The sequence below is a fragment of the Schistocerca nitens genome, chromosome 8, assembly GCF_023898315.1.
Source record: "Schistocerca nitens isolate TAMUIC-IGC-003100 chromosome 8, iqSchNite1.1, whole genome shotgun sequence".
In the NCBI taxonomy this organism is placed as follows: domain Eukaryota; kingdom Metazoa; phylum Arthropoda; class Insecta; order Orthoptera; family Acrididae; genus Schistocerca; species Schistocerca nitens.
In genome coordinates, this window is record NC_064621.1 from 605910169 (window position 1) to 605926927 (window position 16759).

Genomic DNA, 16759 nt, shown 5'->3' on the forward strand with positions numbered 1-16759 from the left:
GGAGAGGGAAAGACGAAAGGATTTGGGTTTTAAGGGAGAGGGTAAGGAGTAATTCCAATCCCGGGAGCGGAAAGACTTACCTTAGGGGGAAAAAAAGGACGGGTATACACTCGCACGCGTGCGCACACACACACACACACACACACACACACACACACACACACCGCTCCCGGGATTGGAATGACTCCTTACCCTCTCCCTTAAAACCCAAATCCTTTCGTCTTTCCCTCTCCTTCCCTCTTTCCTGATGAGGCAACCGTTGGTTGCGAAAGCTAGAATTTTGTGTGTATGTTCGTGTTTGTTTGTGTGTCTATCGACGTGCCAGCGCTTTCATTTGGTAAGTCACATCATCTTTGTTTTTAGATATATTTTTTCCCACGTGGAATGTTTCCCTCTATTATATTCAAATTATTTAATTAGATAGATAAAAAATCTACTCACCTAGCGGCAGCAGAACACACACATAAAAGACGGTTGTGATTGGCAAGCTTTTGGAGCCAGTGGCTTCTTCAGGCAGAAGGGTTGAAGGGGAAGGAAGAAGGGTGAAGGAAAAGGACTGGAGAGGTCTAAGAAAAGGGGTAGATTTTGGGAAAGTCACACTTAACTGCAGTTCAGGGGAGATTTACCATATGGGATGAAAAGGAAAGACTGGTTGTTGGGGACTGCTTCGGACAAATTTGAAAACCTGAGAGCTTAAAGATGGAAAACAGAGCAACATGCAAGACAGAGATTACTACTAAAACATTGTGCACGAATGAATAATAGTGAGAAGCTGAGTGCATTGTATGTAACAAAGGTGGGAGGGGACGGTGAAAAATAGATGGAAAAGACAATGAAAGATGCAAGAAATTAAAACGGAGTGAAGCAAAGAGTAGTTACAATGAAGAAAAGCTGAAACGGAAGAAATTAACGTAAGTTAAGGTCAGGTGGGTAAGGACATGTAGTGCTAGTTCCCAGCTGTGGAGTTCTGAGAAACTGGTGTCTGGGGAAGAATCCAGATGGCACATGTGGTGTGAAACAGGCACTGAGGTCACAAATGTCATGATGCTCTGCAACAGAATATTGTGAGTTGCCAGTATATACCCTCCGCCTATGCCCATTCATCCTGATTGATAATTTGGTGGTAGTCATGCCGATGTAGAAGGCTGAACAGTGTTTACATAATAGCTGGTATATAATGTGTCAATTTGCAGGTGGCTCGCTCTTTGATAGTTTTTGTTTTGCCAGTTACAGGGCTATTATAGGTGGTGGTAGGAGGGTGCATAGGGCAAGTCTTGCAGCGGAGATGGTCACAGGGGTAGAAGCCATTGTTTCTATTTAGATACTGAGAACCAGAATGCGGTCGATAGTTTTCCCATCACTAGCGCCACAATGGTATCGGCTGCTGCTGTGGATCCTGTACTTAGAGTCCTCTGTTTTGTGCAGCACAGTTGGCCGGAAAAATCCTTGGGGCCATGTCTCGAATCCCTTCCATAATTACTTCTCCGTCGGTAAGTCTCCGCTTACCCATGGTTCTGGGTGACTTTCCCAAAATCTACCCATTTTCCTGGACCTCTCCAGATTCTTTTCCTTTACCATTCACCCTTCTTCCTTCCCCTTCAACCCTTCTGCCTGAAGGAGGAGCCACTGGCTCCGAAAGCTTGCCAATCACAACGGTCTTTTATGTGTGTGCTGCTGCCGCTTGGTGAGTAGACTTTTTATCTATTCAATTAAATAATTGAAAGAATATATGATAAAACAGAATTATTAAGACAGTTAAGAGAGATGAAAATTTAATCGTGGTTGGAGACTGGAATTCATTAGTAGGGAAAGTAAGTGAAAGGGAAAATAGTAATAGAACGTGGGCTGCAGGATACAAATGAAAGGGGAAGCTGTCTGGAAAAATTTTGCACAGAGCATCATTTGATCAAGGTAGAAACTTGATTTAAAAATTGTAATACAAAGTTGTATGCATGGAAAACACCCTGGGAAGTTTCAGATAGATTATATCATGGTAAGACAGTAAGTTTGACATCAGATTTTAAAATGCAGAAACATTTCCAGATGTCAGTGTGAACTGTGGCCATAATCCATTGGTTAGGAACCACAAATTAAAACCTTAGAAATTGAGACATTTTTGTTGTTTACAACAACAATCTCTCAATTTATCCAATTCTTATCTCTTAATATTACCTTTCTGCAATTTCTACAGCTTTAATCTGTGATTCACAACAACAAAAAGCAAATGAAGCAGGCAAAGTGGATTATAGACAACTAAAACATGAAATTGACACAAAGTGCAAAATGCTTAAGTAGATACAGCTATAACACACGAGAGTGTGGAAGCATTTATAACTAGGGGAAAGATAAATGTTGTCTACAGGAAGATTAACGAGACCTTTGGAGAAGGGAGCAGCATCTGTATGAATATCAACAGCTGAGACGACAAACCAGTACCAACAAAAGAAGGGAAATATGAAAGGTGGGTGGAATATACTGATGGGCCACAGTGGTATGACCATCTGCTTAGTAGCTGTTTGTCCATCTTTGGAACACAATACAGCAGTGATTCTGCTCAGCAAGAATTCAAGAAGCCCTTGGGAGGATTCTGGAGGTATGCTGCACCAAATGTCTTTGTACAAGTCAAGTAAATTTAGCCCAGTATATTTTCGGCATCCCAGTTCTGTTCCATTGGGTTCACATAGCCAAATTAGTTGATAAGACATGAACTTGAGTTCAGCGCCTCACTCCTCGACTACTGCAGCACAGTTCTTGCCTTGTGACACAGACAGTTACCCTGCTGGAACATGGCATCGCCATTGGAGAGAATGTTGAGGATCGAGGTATGCATATGGTCCACAGTAATCTTACATAGTCCACGGCTGCTATCGTGTTCTTTAATTACTAGCACAGGTCCCACAAAATCCCAGGCAACTCTCCCCCATAGCAAATATTGCCCTCACTAGCCTGCATCTGTGACCTAGTTCACATTTCAAGCAGCCTGGATGGTGATGAATCCGGACATTGTGTGCTGAACAGTGTGTACTGAAACACGTACTGGCACCAACATTGTACTCTGTTGTGAGGTCTTCCACAAATAGCAGCCTGTCCTGCTCCAGGGAGCAGGCAACTCACCAACCTCTGTTTTCTTTGACAAAGTGTAGCTTCTGATATCTAATCGCATACACAAGGCTTCACTGTCCTTCAATTCCTTTCCATAGGTGCTCATGGCAGTAGCACATGAACAGGCACCAGCTTTGCCATTTCTGATAAGCTCATTCCTAGGTGCTGAGCCAGAACAATCTGCTATTTGTCACAGTTGCTCATTGGATTTCCCAATTTGCAGACTTCTTTGTCACTAGAATCATTCCTTTACATCTACATATATATTCTGCAAGACTCCATACACACTACTGGTCATTTCCTTTCCTGTTCCACTCACAGATAGAGTGAGGGAAAAAATTACTGTTTGTATGCCTCTGTACAAACCCTATTTTTTTGCATCTTATCTTCGTGGTCCTTACACAAAATGTCTGTTGGTGACAGTAGAATTGTTCAGTAGTCAGCTTCAAATGCCAGTTCTCTAAATTTTCTCAACTGTGCTCCTCTAAAAGAATGTTGACTTCCCTCCAAGGATCCCCATTGGAATTCCAAAACATCTGTGTAACACTTGTGTGTTCAAACCTACCAGTAACAAATCTAGCAGCCAGCCATTCAATTGCTTTGATGTCTTCCTTTAATCTGACCTGGTTCGGATCCCAAACACTTGAGCAACACTCAAGAATACATCGCACTAGCATCCTATATGTGGTCTGCTTTACAGATGAAGTGCAGCTTACCAAAATTCTCCCAATAAACTGAAGTCGATCTGTTGCCTTGCCTACCACAATCCTCACATGCTCATTCTACTTCACATCACTCCCCTTCACTTACGTACTTTCCTCAGAAGGGCTGTAGAATAGAAAGGGACTTCAAGAAATATTTTAGAAAGGGAAGAGGAAGTAAATGAAGATGAGGAGGGTGATAAGATATTGCAAAAAGAATTTAATAGAGCACTGAAAGACTAAAGGTGAAATGCGGTACATGAAGTAAATGACATTCCATCAGAATTATTGAGGTCCTTGGGAGAACCAGCCATGGAAAGACTGTTCCATCTAGTGAGGCACGTGAAAGACCTTCATACTTCCAGGAAAATGCAATAATTCAAATTCAAAAAAATACAGGTGCTGATAGATGTGAATATTATTAACCCATCAGTTTTAATAAGTCATGGTTGCAAAATACAAAAAATCTGGGCTAATGCCAACCTCAGGAAAACTTTGAGTCCCATAGAAACATATGAACATACAAGACAATACTGACCCTGTGATTTACCTTAGACAGTTAAAGAAAGGAAAATCTACATTTATTGTGATTGAATATTTACAAAAAGCTTTTGACATTGTTGACTGGAATACTCTCTATGTAACTCTGAAGTTAATACAGATAAAATACAGGGAGTGAAAAGCTGTTCACTACTCGTCTAGAATGCAGACAGCAATTATAAAGAGTCGAAGCATATGAAAGGGAAGCAGTAGTTGAGAAGAGAATGATTTAGTGTTGTAGCCTCTTCCCCATTTTGCTCAATCTGTGCATTGTGTAAGCTGGAAGGAAACTAGGAGAAATTTGAAAAGGGAATTAAAACTCATTGTTATTTTGTTAGTGATGGCAAAGGATTTGGAATGGAATGGGTAGCCTCATGAAAAGAGATTATAGAGGTAACAAAAAATAAAACAATGGTAATGAAATGCAGTTTAATTAAAGAAAAAAGTAGTAGATGAGGCTTTTCTTATTATTATTATTATTATTATTATTATTATTATTATTATTTTGGCAGCAGAATAACAGATGGGAGGGGGTGATAAGTTTATAGTTCTTTTGGTGCACTAAACAAAAATATATTTAAGATCTCGTTAATATTAATATTCTTTCAGTAGATTATGGTACATTTCATTGTCTTTGAGGCGTTTACGTATGCACTCAAGTGCTAATAGTTGTATGAATAGCATACCACCTATAATTAATTCTTTTGAATAAATGGTGTGATGAACTTTCTTTTTTCAAAAATCATACTTATAAGTCTTGGAGTTCTAGCTGAGGTAAAAGACACCAATGTGTGTGATTGTTTTGGAGGGATAGTCATTTGAATACTAAAAACTATTCATTGGAAAAAATCTTAAGTGCCTTTTGATATGTTTAGAACTCTTGTCAACTAACATGAGGTAGTGGTACTTGGGGAGAAAGGGTTTCAAATTCAAGTGTGGTATACCGGTCTGCAGTTTTCCGCAGTTCTCTTAAATCATACCAGACTAATGCCAGGATGATTTCTCCAGAGAGGCTTTGGTTGATTCCTCTTCCATTCTTGTCCAGTCTGAGCTTATTCTGTCTCTCTAATGAACCAATGTTGACATGATATTAATTCCAAATCTTTCTCCTTTCTAGCTCGGATTTGGAATCCTTTATTTGATAAACTTCATCATTATATAATATTCTGTATTTTTTGTAAGCTTAAGCCTTGTGTATTGAAGAAAAATATTCTGTATAATACTTCAAAGCCATTCAGAATATTTTCAGATTGAGTTGCCACTGAAATTCTAATTTTTCTATTTGTTGGTTTAGGTATTGTGATGGAAGACGGAAAGCGCTGCTGGAGCATGTTCATGAGGGGTATGAGAAAGAATGGTGGGAGTACACTGAGTAATCAAAATGGCTGGCACATTCCTGTGACTAGCTAAAAATGCCTGAGAGAATGTAGCAAGCATTGAAGTGGAGCACCGAGTCCCTGAGCTTGTGAAAATTGCAGGATTAATGTTCTCTCGCTGAGCAAAGTTTTCCTTCGTAGGTCCTTCAGAAGGACCTTGGCAGCCTGTGAGACTAAGTTGTATAAAGTGGTCCAGGTGTAGAGAAGAGAAATAAAAATTCCATGTACAGTAATTTTCCTAAGAGATTGTCTATAATGAGACAACAGAAAGGTTACAAGACTGGGAAAACTCACAGTCTATCTATCTCTCTCTAATGTCAGGTTTTCAACTTTTTCATTCAGCCACGTTTTTAGCCGATATTAAATTGTACATAACATTTGTTTCTATTAATTCTACAGCTTCTTTTGGCACCGTTTTATTATATAAAATTTATATATACACATACACACAAACATCAGATTGTTTAGTTTTCATGTGGTTGAGTGGTGTCGTGTAGTATGTCGTATGGTGAATCATATTAGTGCTTCAAGAGTACCATAGCTGAAGTCAGTTCAGCAGTTGAAGTGTGGAATCATTGTCACGTCAAATGTGTGGATATGCAACACCAGTGTTTGCTTTGATACACAACTGATCCAAATGACTGAATAGAAATTAAAAAAAAAAAAAACTACCATCATGTTAAGCTCAGAAGCTCTCATGATTTAAGTCTTCCTGAACTGAAGCCTAATTGTTATGATGGTGTATTGTACCATGTGTACTCTACTATTACTATGGCAACATCTTAAATGTGTTGCAAACTGTATGGTTTTATAAACCGTATGAGCAGAATGGAACACATCTTGTGTTTCCCTCCACGTGCTTTGCTTTTAAATTGTGTACAGTAAGAGTCCAGTATATTTCAGATTATGCAGTCTGCTGTATTGCTGGTGTGTGTGTGTCTAGCATTTTATTAGAATGTTTTGACAGCTTGGTGACATTTCAGTTTTAGATCATAAAACTGTGATTACCTATTTTATTAATTCTGTATTTATTTCTTATCACAATAATTGCTTTCCAGATTTTTGTCAGCATTTCTGGAGCACTGTATGGAAGTGTTTTTGAATACTTTTTGAACAGTACTGTGACAGTGTAGGTATTTGTGAAAGGTGACCTTCACTTAGAGGATGTTTGATTCAGTAGGTACTACTGTAGTAGTACTGTGTAGTAAGTGTGCATGTGTGCAGGCTTTCCATTTTATGATAAAAAGAAAACTGATTGGTCCTCAGATGATTGTAGTCCTTGAAGAAAAAGATTTAAAAAATCTATTTATACACTAAGCAGTTAATATTTTTGGCTCAGATCATTCGTATGTATATATTATTGTTAACACGCAACGGCTGATGTTACTGTTTATAAAAGTAAACTTTTTAAAACTGATTTACTCAGTTTGAGCATTAGCTAACATGAGTACTGTTTTCACTCTAGGTTGACTCAGAACAGTGTGATATTAGGCAGCGTACAAGCTACCTTTTACTTAAGGTATTGAAGTAGCAGTGCTATGATGGTGTTGATATGAATGAGCAACCGACAAATATAAAGAAAACAAACTTCTTTTCTCTTTGTTGAATGGAGACTGTTTTATTTGGAATCACTTGTAATTATTGATGAACCGTGTATTATGTTTGTTAATTATTGCAATAATATGATGCTTTCTTCTTAAGCAATATTAAGTATCTATGTCTTTTCCATTAATTTTGTTATATTTTAAAATCCTCTTCATAAAATCACAAAAACCGTTTAAATAATTGCGTCCCAGAAATTTGCATCTGTCACTGTAAAAACTTTCCAGAAACTAAATGATCAGAATTAAAATTTCTGATAAGTTTTAAATGTTTTTTTGTCATGATTTACCACAATCCTAGTGTGTTTTTGAAGGAACGTCTTAATATTGTTTTGAATTTGCTAGTATGTTTTGAGAAAGATAACTATGGATGAAGATTCTGGTCATACTGTTTTACTGCTCTATGTATGTTACTTAATACCTGCTGTGCATCACCACTGAAAACCTTTCCAGCAGTGCTGCAGAAAGAAGTAAGTGCCATAAATTGCAGCAGTTACCAGCAACCTGCATAAAGAGATAGTAGAAGAAGAAAATTTTTCCCAGTAACCCTTGTATTTGTTAGTAAGGATCACTACAGCAAATATCCTGCTTAGAATATGCTAAGACCAGAATGTTCACAATTTTCTAGTTTTTAAGGTAAGAAGAAACTAAAAAGTTGCCACAGTAATGGGATGGTAAATTATAATTACATCTCTTCAATTGGCAGAAGTGCTGTTACATATGACTGTGTTTCTGGTGATAGTTTCAAAGAAAAATAACTGAAAAAATTGAAAACTGGGTTTTAAAATTGAAGAAAATTAAAATAAGGAAATGTAAGGCATACAATGTTGCCAAGATCTGATTTCGGGAGAAAAAGCCATCAAGTTACAAATTACATTAATTAAAAGTGCATACTATATATGAAATAAGAACTTACAAAATAAATAATTCAAGCAGATAGGTGTGATCACAATGAGTCAGGCACATTCTTGTGTAAGGTTTTAGATTTCCTGAATTTAATTCTATTGGACCAGGTATATAGGGGAAGAATTATACTTGATGTATGTGGACACAAGAGCAATGAACATGCAGCTCAACGTTTGTAAAGATTTCACATGTAAAGAGCTGATATGATGATGATGTAATAGGTTGCATAACGATTGTCATTAACCCTTGTACTATTAGTAGTATGTGCTGTTGTATATGCAGGTACCCTGGACAAGTACAAGCTTTGATGAAGCTTCTCCAGAAGTGTAGTGGATAAACTTCAAAATAATTTTGTTAAATATACATGGTCTGTGAATCAATAACCAGACAGGATTAAGGGGGTGGGTGGGGAGAGGTGGCAGGCACAAATAAAGCACATGGTCGCAAAGGCACAACATTATAAATGCATCCATGGGGGGGGGGGGGGGGGAGTAATATGTCGTCTGACTCCTCTTGAAAAGTGCTGTCCCAAAATTTCAATAGTAAATCTCTCCATGATGCACAATGCCTCTCTTGTAACGTCTGCCAGTGGCGTTTGTTTAGCATGTCCATAATGCTCTCTTGCCAGCTAAACGATCCCATGAGGAAACGCACCACTCTTCGGGGGATCTTCTCTACCTCCTCTATCAATTCTACCTGATAGGGATCCCAGTTAGATGAACAATACTCAAGAATCGGACGAACAAGCACCTTATAACCCACTTCTTTCGAAGATGAGTGAAGTTTCCTTAAGATTCTTCTAATGAATCTGAGTCTGGTATCTGCTTTTCCCACTGTCTGTTTTATATGGTCATTCCACTTGAGATCGCTCTGGATAGTTACGACTAAATATTTTACGGCAGACGCTGTCTCCAGCTGTTTGTCATCAATAGTGTAGCTGTACAATAGTGGGTTTCTTTTCCAATGTATGCACAATATGTTACATTCAGGGTCAACTACCAGAGCCTGCACAATTCATCAGTTCTCTTTAGGTCATTCATCAAATTCTTCGTATCTTCTGGCGTTGCTAATTAGGTGTAGGCAACTGCACCATCTGCAAATAGCCTTAAAGAGCATCCAACGCTTTCTACAGATCATTTATATATATATATTTATTGTAAAGAGCAACAGTCCTGTTACACTTCCCTGTGGTACTCCAGATATTATCTTTACAGCTGTCAGTTTTGTTCAGTCAAGAGCAACTTGTTGAGTTCTATCTGCAAGAAAGTCTCAAATCCAATCAGAAGTCTGCTTCGGAACTCCATAAGCCCTTTTTTTTTTATGGCAATGAGTGATGTTGTCAAATGCCCTACTGAAATCGAGGAACATGGCATCAACCTGACTGCCATTGTCCACTGCGCTGTGGTTCTCATGGAGGAACGGAGCGAGCTGAGCCTCACAGGATGTCTGTTTACGAAATCCATGTTGATTTTTATAGAGGAGGTGTTTGTTTTCAAAAAACGTCATAATTCTTGAACATAAAACATGTTCCATAATTCCACAACAGATAGACATCAACAATATAGGTCTATAATTGTGTGGATCTGTCTTACGGCCTTTCTTAAAAACAGGAATGACCTGTACTTTTTTCCAGTTGTTCGGAACCTTCCATCGCTCAAGCAATCTATGATAAATTACTGCTAGAAGTAGAGCAATTTCTTTTGCATAATCTTTATAGAATCTTATAGGTGTCTCGTCTGGTCCTGATGCCTTATAGGTATCTCATCTGGTCCTGATGCCTTCCCACTACTAAGAAACTGTAGCTGCTTTTCAATTCCGTGATCGGCTGTCTAAATATCTGCCATTTCAACGTTCACACAGTGACTGAAAGGAGGGACAGTGTTACGATCTTCTGCGGTGAAACAACTTTTGGAGACCGAATTCAGTATTTCGACCTTCTCTCTGTTATCTTCCATTATGGTGCCAGTGTGGTCACTGAGAGAATGAATAGATGATTTTTTGACCCACTTAGTGATTTTACATGTGACCAAAATCTCTTGTGGTTTTTACTCAGGTCAGTTGAAAATGTCTTACTTCCAAAATCATTGAGTGCTTCTCTCATTGCTCTCCTTATGCTCATTTTCGCTTCGTTCAGCTTTTGTTTGTCAACTAGGTTTTTACTTCTCTTAAATCTGAGATGAAGTGCTCTTTGTTTACGTAGCGCTTTTCTGACATGGCTATTAAACTATGGTGGATCTCTTCCATCACTTAAAACCTTACTCAGAACATACTTGTCTAGGGCTCGTTGTACGATGCCTTTGAAATTTTTCCATTTGCTCTCCATATCTTCATTAACAAACTAATCAGCAGGTCCCTGTTGATTCAATAAACAGCTTCAACGATCCAGTGTCTTAGCTCTTGAAAAGAAGTTGCCACAGGTGGGACAGAGACACTATCTTTTATGTCACCCAACAACAAAAAATTTGGAGGTGTGAGGATTGGTGACCTAGAAGGCTAAAAGTAATGAACAAGATCTTGTTATCCACCTATTGCAATCCATGTTGTGGGATGGTGGTGTTAAGATAATACAGCATCTCAAAGTGAAAGAGAGGCGAGGCACTGTAGTGCATGAAAATGAAATTGTTGGAATCTTTGTGAAGTTGAGGAAACAACCAGTTTTGTGACATATCCAGGTATGACACTCCTGTCACAGTTTCTTCTGCTAAACTTTGTGAGCAGAAATGGCACAAAAAAATATTCAGTTTCAGTAAGTCTCTTTCATGTTCAGCACCAGTTCCAGGATTTTGTCGACCAAACGTTCTTACATTATGTCGATTTACTTTACTCCGTAGATGAACTGTTGTTTCTTCCAAAGATGAGTTGTTTGGAAAAGTGTAGTCTGCCCTATCCTGGAGAACTGAAATGCAAAATTTGTACCTTCTGTTGCAGTTACCAGGAAGCAATTGCCGCAGTGACTCAGACACGTAAGGTATTATATGACAGCTTCGTTTCAGAACACGTCGTGTCATTGTTTGACAAAATTGAAGTTGCTGGCCTGTCTGTCTTGTGAACGTCCTAGCTCTCCCTGTGACTGCATCTTGGGTATGGTCGACATTTTCATCAGATGTGGGTGGCTGACCACTGCTCTTCTGTTTGCGTATGCAACCAACTCCCACAAATTTTGTTTGCCAGTCATAAATCTGCTTGTGCAGATGCGGCTTCTTGCTGAAGCAAAGGCTGAATGCACATTGAACTTGAACAATGGATTGGCTTCCCGCAAATTCCAACACACAAAATGATCTTTCTTGTGGTGTAGTCGCCATGTTGCAACAAACAAACAAACAGCAGCGCAGCTGTGTCGAAACTTCTGAACCTTCATCTGTCCAGTGATTTGTGCAGTGTGTTTCTACATTTTATAGTCTGGCTGTAATAAACAGCTGAAATCTGTTCTTTTGGTATGCAGTTAGTGTGCCATTTGTAGGGTAGTCACCATCTCGTGAATAGATTGTTTATTTCCTGGAGTGGTCTTTGGGTATAAATATCTGTGTTTAAAAAGGAAAAAAAATTTGAGAGCCATTGATACTACCTAGAATTGGTGCAGTGAAAACAAAGCTGACTATACATCAAGCACAACATACAGCTGCACCACTTCACTATTATGTTCATATCTCCAGTTGCCTCCTGTGGTGAATTAACAATTTGTTTAATTCATTATTGCATCCACTTGGTTACTACCAGTTAAATTTATGAAATTTGGTGGACATTATTTGTTCAAATTTTGCCACATCTAAAAGTTTGTCAGATTGAATTCATTGTGTTCTTCCTTTCTTTGGTGCTTCCGAATGTTCTGACATATGCTGTTGTCAGTCACTGATGCTGCATAATTATTGGCTACATACATTTATCTCATCATTCCACTTCATTTCCAGAATAACTAATAAACCACTCTCTGGAAGATTTTTTACTTGTACTTGGGATCTCCAACAAGAATATCCCCATGTGTGGACCGCCTTATACTTTGCCAGAAGACTGAACGGTGTTAACATGTCGACTGCCACGATTCCGTGATGCCATGTGAACACTGGCAGCCACAAGCTCCACTTTGTTTAGTACAGTATGTCGTGGTGTGGTTTGTTTGTAATGCATTTACACTCAAATGTGGCTTGTTGACAAAATGTAACTGTCAAAGAAAGTGGCCTGTAAATGTAATCTCAGGTTGGAGACATTGTATCAGTTTAGCCTTAGACCTAGTTGTTGCTTCTTGCAGTTGTGTGTGCTGTAGATTTGTTGCGGTATTGTGCATTATTTTGTATTTCTCCATCAAACTGACACCAATACACAGAAAATCATACAATATCTTTTTTGATGTTCTCTAGGAGCCAAAAAGATTACCACAGTTATCATGGTCCAGTATTGGAAAATACAAAAGACCTCTGCCTGACAGCCACACGAGAAAAATATAATAGAAATAGAAAAGTACAAAAGAGGTGCCAAGAGTGTTACTTGAAGTTGGCTAAAACTGCAGAAAGATCTGAAGCTTTGAAATGAGGGATAAAGGAAGTCACACTTAGTCAGACAGGCAATAAATGGCTCTTCCCATCTTGTTATTCTAACACTTTTGTTTCTAATTTTCGCTGTGGGGTAACTAACTTGCAGGAGTCAGCATCCCCGTGGTGCATTGAGTTGACACGTTACACTGAGACACGATGCTTCCCAGGGCATCTTAGATTGTTCTAAATATTGACCTATTAATGGATGTGTGTAAATAAGGATGGAGTAAAATATTTTATGTGATATCCATATTTTTTTTGTTAATGTGTACTGGCCTGGACTGAGTTGGCGGCAAGGCAGCTGTCTGGCACAGTGCATCATGTGCGAGGCTCTGCTGTGTCTGAGGGCAGCCCCGAGGCAGTCAGTGTGTTAACACCCTGTGGCAGATCAAGAATTCAGCTGAACACCTGCTGCTCATGAACAGGGTTCTTCAACTTGGGTCCTCTAACTATACCTAACGGATTCGGTTAATTGGAACAGAAAGCAACTAGCAGAAAATAGACTTTGAATGGCTACAGTTCTATGTTCCAGGCAACATTTTGAACCATTTTCTGTATTTACTTGAGTCCAAATATTTAATTATGAAGAATTTGTTTACTGCTCTGAATTTAGTTTAACCAAAAGCACATTTCTGTTTTGCTGTTCATGTCAGGGCTTTTTATTATTATTATTATTATTATTATTATTATTATTATTATTGTGCAGTACAACACATCAAGGTTTATAATCTTATTTTGCACTATCTAGATACTTGTCCTTCAAGGTGAAAAGTTGATTATACAGTAGTTCACGTCTCACTGTTGACACTGTTATTGGTCTTTAGATCCTTGTCATGCTGAGAACCAGCTGCTGCTGCAGCATGCAGTGTCTTCTCTGTTGAAAGTGAACTACTCCACACTCACCCTCCCACACAATGTGGTAGTCCAGAAATCATCAATTTGTTATGATGTAAAAGTACTTTCCTTCATAGTGTTCCTTCTAAATACACTTAAAACATTTGATAAAATACAAATGCTATTCATTGTAGTTAATTATTACAACGTGAAGTAAGCTGTAAAAGATCAAATAGGTTGTCAAAAATGTGATTAGCAGCTAAATTTCAAAGGAGCTAGAAATTCCTTTTAGTGATGTCATATAAATGGCCACCATCTTGAAATGACGAAAAATTTCAAATCAACAGTAGACGAGTTTTTGGCTTTGACACATTTCAGCACAATTAATTCAGTAGAATATCATCATTTAATAAAATTAGTACTTAAGAGTCCATTATGAAGAAGATCAGTGGATTAAGTATGCTTGAGTATCCCACAGACACCACTGGCAGACACCATTTCACTACAGTATAGATTATAAGGGTTCCTGGGAAGTAAAGGTATAAAACAAGCAGAATAGTTCTAATGCACGGTATTTTCATATGAACTTCATGTGTGTTTAGAATATACATTTAGCTACTTTTTATGTAATCACCAATGAGCTTGTACATTTTATAGGTTGACAAGGTTCCCAGCGGCAGGATCAACATTTTGAAATCACCTATACAGTGACATAGGTTATGGTCCCTTGTTTGTGAGTAACCGATCAGAAACAATTTTTAAATTCTCAGAGATGTTCTACAGCTTTGAAAATGGGATATTTAACAGACTGGTGGACAGCATAATGGTTAGTATACAGACATAAAATGCAAAAGGTTCGTGGGTTCAAATCTTGTGAGGTGCTTTGAGTGTTTTCGTGTTTAAATCTTTATGAAATGATGTTTGTGATTGTTTTGAATTAATTAATTGATTTAAATGTAATTTTTAATTCCAATGCTTTCTCACATCATTTTAATCATTCAGTCTCCATTTTACTTGGATATAATCCCTTTGTTCATTTAAATCTTCTTCTGTGTAACTTTTGTCATAGTGCAGTAAGGATTTATGTTTGTGTGATGATTAAGATCCAAAAAAATATACATCCTTTAATGAAAAAAATGTTTTTGGCACCATTGTACTGTTAATATAAGGAGATTACTTTGTTGTTTGTTTTTTTAACTGATACATCAGCAGTTTCAAATGTTTAAATATTACGGTAGATAAATAAAAAGAATTAAATTCACATGCATGTAGGTTCCGTGAGAAAAGAATTATAGGAAGAAAAAATGAAAGCAACTGAAAAACGTTAATATGGTGATTAAAGCGATGTGACAAAGGAATAAAAATAAAAAGTTACATTTAGCCCAAGTAATTGATCAAAAATAATGACCAAAGTCTTTTTGGAAAAAAAAAAAAAAAAAAAAAAAAAATCAAAGCATCTGATGAGATTCGAACTTGCAGACTTACCTTAACCATTACACTGCATAATCTATCTGTTAAACATCCTTTTTTCAAAGCTTAGACCATCACACAAAATTCCAAAATTTTTTTCATCAATTACTTGCAAACAAAGCCCACCAGGCTGAAAAGGTGCAGGGTGTGGAACCTGGGACCCTGCATCAGTGTATAGGTGATTTCAAAAAGTCGATCTCACTGCTAGGGACCTCTCCTTGTAAGCAGGAACTTCATTATTCTTTAGTCAGTCCATCCCTTACTCTGGCAGTGAGCACTGTAAGCATCCTGCATCACTGCCCAGGCTGAGTTTTTAGCAGAGATGGTGTTTACATTGCAGTCATACGATTTCAAACACTGACTTAGAAGAAACAGATCAGTGAGCAAAAGAAATGGAAATTTTCCACTAATAACATATGTACCTACAGCGTAATAAGGGGGAAATGATTTTCTAAGAACGTATTGTTGCCAAAGTTTCCAGAACACAAACCGGTAGCTCAGCTTTCTGTGGAATACATTACGTGCAACATTTGCAAATATCTGAAAATTCCCAAAACGTCTTTTCTCACATAAAAGCACTATTAAATTAGGGAATGATTGTATTTGAATGTGGACTCCATTGCCAACAGTTTTTAAAAAGTGCAAATGAAGTATTCATTTTTTTGTGCGACACTCGCAAATGTTCGAAAATACAAAGTATATCACAATGCAAACAAGCGTTGACACAGTCAATGAAAGATGATGTGAAAACAACACGAACAGTAAAATATTAGAATGTAGAATTTCGATTCAGACCTATCTGGCACACACACGATCTCGCACAAAAGAAAATCTGGAAGTTGACATATATATGTAAATAAATATGTGAAAACAACAATAGTTACACTTGCATTTTTGGCAACTTTACCTTCTGACAAGCCCTCTTCAACTTCCTCATTGTCTGCTTGTGCTTTTTCATTCAGGTGTTCCTTCAAATTTGAGAAAATGAAAGTTGCTAGGTTTGTGAGCAGGATTGCATTATGAATATGCAAATTTTTCTAATCAGAAGACTTGGCATCTGTGGCAAATGTAATGGGTTTGAGGCATGATGTGATGCAGTGAACAATCTCCAGCAGCAACACTCCGCTTTATTTGGCTGAGATAGCCAGTAACACCCTAAAGCAGGCATCAATATTGATAGTGTATCATCAAGGCAAAACTTTGATGTGAAGTAATAGTAGTATTCCCAAGCTAAGAAAAGAGCCATGAGTCGTACAGGTGACTTCATTCTACTGTGTCACATGTGGGTTGTGGGCTCTGCATTTGTGCTCAGAAGAGTCAGGATACTGATTGATTTATTCTCGATGACAGGATAATTCTTTTGAAAAAGACACACAGAATTTACTTCTCCAGTTTGAAATTGTGCTCAGTGTTACATTTTATCAGTGGGACATTGAACCTTAATCCTCTCTCTCCTTCGTTGTTGTGTAACTGAATGACGACACAGCCTGACCAAAAAAAGTGAGCCACCCAGAAGGAGGAAACAAAGTGAAACTTCGCCGGTCGATAGAGGGTGTGTGATGTTATTTCAGAGATCACAGTGTCGAGTCAAATTTATGAAGAAGTTAGCAGTATGAGCACACTCAGTATGACGTTGCACCATCTCTGGCCTGGATGTGCACACCGATTCAGTCGGGGAAAGTTGTCAAAGTCGTTTTATC

The 16759-nt window shown here is 38.0% G+C and overlaps 1 protein-coding gene across 3 annotated transcripts in view; it reads left to right on the forward strand.

The window, feature by feature from the left end:
* LOC126199300 (E3 ubiquitin-protein ligase ariadne-1) overlaps positions 1-7432 on the forward strand; it is a 92322-nt gene extending 84890 nt beyond the window's left edge. For all 3 annotated transcript variants that reach the window (XM_049936135.1, XM_049936133.1, XM_049936134.1), the window contains exon 11: positions 5638-7432. In XM_049936135.1, coding sequence (XP_049792092.1) covers positions 5638-5719 — 82 coding nt within the window. In that variant the 3' untranslated portion in view covers positions 5720-7432. The remainder of the gene's footprint in view (positions 1-5637) is intronic.
* The last annotated feature ends 9327 nt before the right edge of the window (positions 7433-16759 follow it).